At 33.8% G+C, this 2,837-nt stretch overlaps 2 protein-coding genes across 2 annotated transcripts; both read right to left on the bottom strand.

Moving 5' to 3' along the window:
- Positions 1-407: 407 nt before the first annotated feature.
- On the bottom strand, positions 408-1,640 carry LOC138907420 (uncharacterized). The gene is made up of 5 exons (XM_070198018.1): positions 1,628-1,640; positions 1,262-1,511; positions 911-1,061; positions 702-758; positions 408-659 (listed from the first exon to the last, which is right to left on the bottom strand). The coding sequence occupies exons 1-5, from the start codon at positions 1,638-1,640 to the stop codon at positions 408-410; spliced, it is 723 nt and encodes a 240-aa protein (XP_070054119.1).
- A 27-nt stretch (positions 1,641-1,667) lies between these two features.
- On the bottom strand, positions 1,668-2,837 carry LOC104098883 (uncharacterized). Its single transcript, XM_009605728.1, has 3 exons — positions 2,786-2,837; positions 2,330-2,597; positions 1,668-2,178 (listed from the first exon to the last, which is right to left on the bottom strand). Exons 1-3 carry the CDS (start codon positions 2,835-2,837, stop codon positions 1,668-1,670), a joined length of 831 nt encoding a protein of 276 aa, XP_009604023.1.

Below are 2,837 nucleotides of genomic sequence, written 5' to 3'. Positions count from 1 at the left end.
TACAATATAACTACAATTATTTCTACAACTACTATACAAAAATACATAATCTATTCAATTTAGCAGTATTGTTAGGAAATGCTGGAAGTAATAAATAAACACAGTATTTGAACAAAACAACTACAAACCAATTGCATTAAGAGTTGAAATCTGTTTAGCAAACATTCATTATATGAGATAATCTTTATTCAAATTAGCAACACGTTTACACCACAACTATAATTCTCCAGAACAGAACAAATACAACTTCATATGTCTTAAAGGACAAATTATCATCAACAGTACTCAGTAAAAAAAATGCTTTATACTGTATCAATTTTTGTTTCTTTTTTGGAACATTCCTACAAGATCTTTTGTTATGCCCTTCTACTCCGCAGTTGTCATATGAAACCTTGCACTTTTTGCATTTACTTCATCATATGGTTTGTATCTTTGTTTTTAGGTCTCCCTGGCTGCATTTTCCCGGTAGGTAGCTTTACAACTTCTTCAGCTATATGTTGTGGCACATTCCATTTGCTTTCGTCTGGCAGTGGGTCTACTGGTATTTCATAAGTCTGCAGAAGGCTCTTCCTCTTGTAATAAGAAGAACAATAGTTTTCATAAGAATCGTTCATGTGCTTCAAAGCCGCCAAAGCATGTGCACAAAGGAGTTCATTAAGCTGGAATTGTCCACAACTATATCATTTGTTTTGAAGGAAAACAATGAAGCGCTTCACACCATCTATCACAATATAGATGTAATCTGTTAAAGCCCTCACCTATAATTTTATTACAAAAACACAACAAGTTGTCAGCAACAGATACAAAACAAAATAACTATAATTATACAACAACTTTTCTACAATTAACAGTATATATTTAGTTTGATGGAATCAATGATCTGATGTTATTGGCTATAACTTACTCTCACCTTCTGCGATAATGTCATGTTGTCCTCCAACTCTTTGTTGTATTTTTTCTCAAGGTATGTGAACGTACCCTTTGCATTCAATAACTTTTCATTAGTCCAACGTTCAAGAAGAGTCCTCATGTACTCTAATAGTTCTACTACAGGCAGCTCTCTTGCATATTTGGTTACCGCATTAAATGACTATGCAATGTTTGATATCATCGTCCACGTTCTGTTTACCATAGCATATACCCGAGACCATATGTGATAGCTAATATCATATATGTATACTTTAACACGTGTGTCGATATCTTCAATCTTTAATATTCGTTCATTAAATTCATCAAGCGTGTATGATCGTGGGCAAAGTACAATTCGCTTAACTTTAGATGACCATTCTTGAACTTTGACCTCACATTTGTCCAAATATGCCACATGCAAGCATAATGTGGCATGCCGATATAAACAGTAGATGTTGCCTTCAAGATACTCTCATTCCGGTCTGAAATAACACACATATTTAGTTTTTCACCATATGCATGTTTGAATTGCTCAAAAAACCACCTCCATGATGCGTCTTTTTCTGAATCAACAACGGTGTATGCTAGTGGTAATATGCTACCTATCACACATGTGACAAAAAGAAATTCAATTTTTGTAATAAAAACTTGAGAATATAAAAAATACAATCTCAAAACACAACTTTATAACAATATTTTTACAATTAATCTACATTACCTGATGCATCCATTGTGCTAGCTGTTAGCATGATTCCCCTCTATGCCAATTTCAATAAAGTGCCATCAACTACTACAACTCGCCTACAATGCTTCCAACCGTTGATGGACGTACTAAGTGCAACAAATGCATACAAGAAATAGCCATCTTTAGTTTTCTGCAATTTCACTACCGACCCCGGATAAGTCTTCTCCAGAATATACAAATAACTTGCCAAACGACTATAGGAATCAGCAGGATGACCTCTCAAAAATTTCAAAGCCTTTTCCTTTGCTCTCCAAGCTTTCATGTATGTTAAGTTCACACCATGATCCGACAACATGTCAGTTTGTATGTCTTTTGGTGTGTATATTGTCTTAGGATCCGCATATTTTGGCATCACCATGCTGCCAACTACCTTGGCAGTAGGTTTGCATTGTATGTATGTGTTGTCCATCAAAGAGCATGTGTGCAAGCTGTTGAATTTTCGAGCCTTGAACAATGCTGATTCATTTATGCCGGTGGACCTGAAGTGCCACGTAAAATTGTCCCCAATACATACGAGGCAATAGCTATAGAATAAAAACAATTCAAAAAATGGTATGCAAATTGTAGCTATAAAATATGAGGCTATTTATGCACAAAAACTTATCTTAAACAATTTATATACAAAAAAACTACAACTTATACACATTATGAATTTGACAAATAAAATATTCCTACCTTCTTTTACTAGACCTTTTCACCCTAAATTGAAATTTATTCATGACAGAATAGTGCTTCATTGCACTGACAATTGTTTGCTTGTCTTGGTAAACTTGGCCTACTTCAATTACATTTGGTGTATGTTCTGTTATGATGATAATTTCATATTCCACAATTGCCGGAGATGTTTGCATATAAATCAACTTCACTGTTCCAGATACTTCTTCAATTGTGTTACAATTGCTTGAAAATTGTACCACGTTAGTATTACGATAATCAGAAGAACCTGCACTCAATTAAAAGTATAGTAATTCAGACCTATGTATATTCATGTGTTCAGTATTTGACAGAATGCTTGTAGAGACATAACAGTTGAACTATATTTGTTATGTAGTAAAATTATAGATAATTTGTAGTAAAATTATAAAATACTTGAAATTAAAAAAATATCAGCACTGAAAAAATAGAGCAAACCTGCAATTGTGCTCGCATTCAACATACTGCATTCTAAATCGAAATCACGCAT

Source organism: Nicotiana tomentosiformis, chromosome 3, assembly GCF_000390325.3.
Source record: "Nicotiana tomentosiformis chromosome 3, ASM39032v3, whole genome shotgun sequence".
In the NCBI taxonomy this organism is placed as follows: Eukaryota; Viridiplantae; Streptophyta; class Magnoliopsida; order Solanales; family Solanaceae; genus Nicotiana; species Nicotiana tomentosiformis.
Note: the sequence above shows the minus strand (reverse complement) of the source record. Positions and strands in the feature narration are given on the sequence as shown.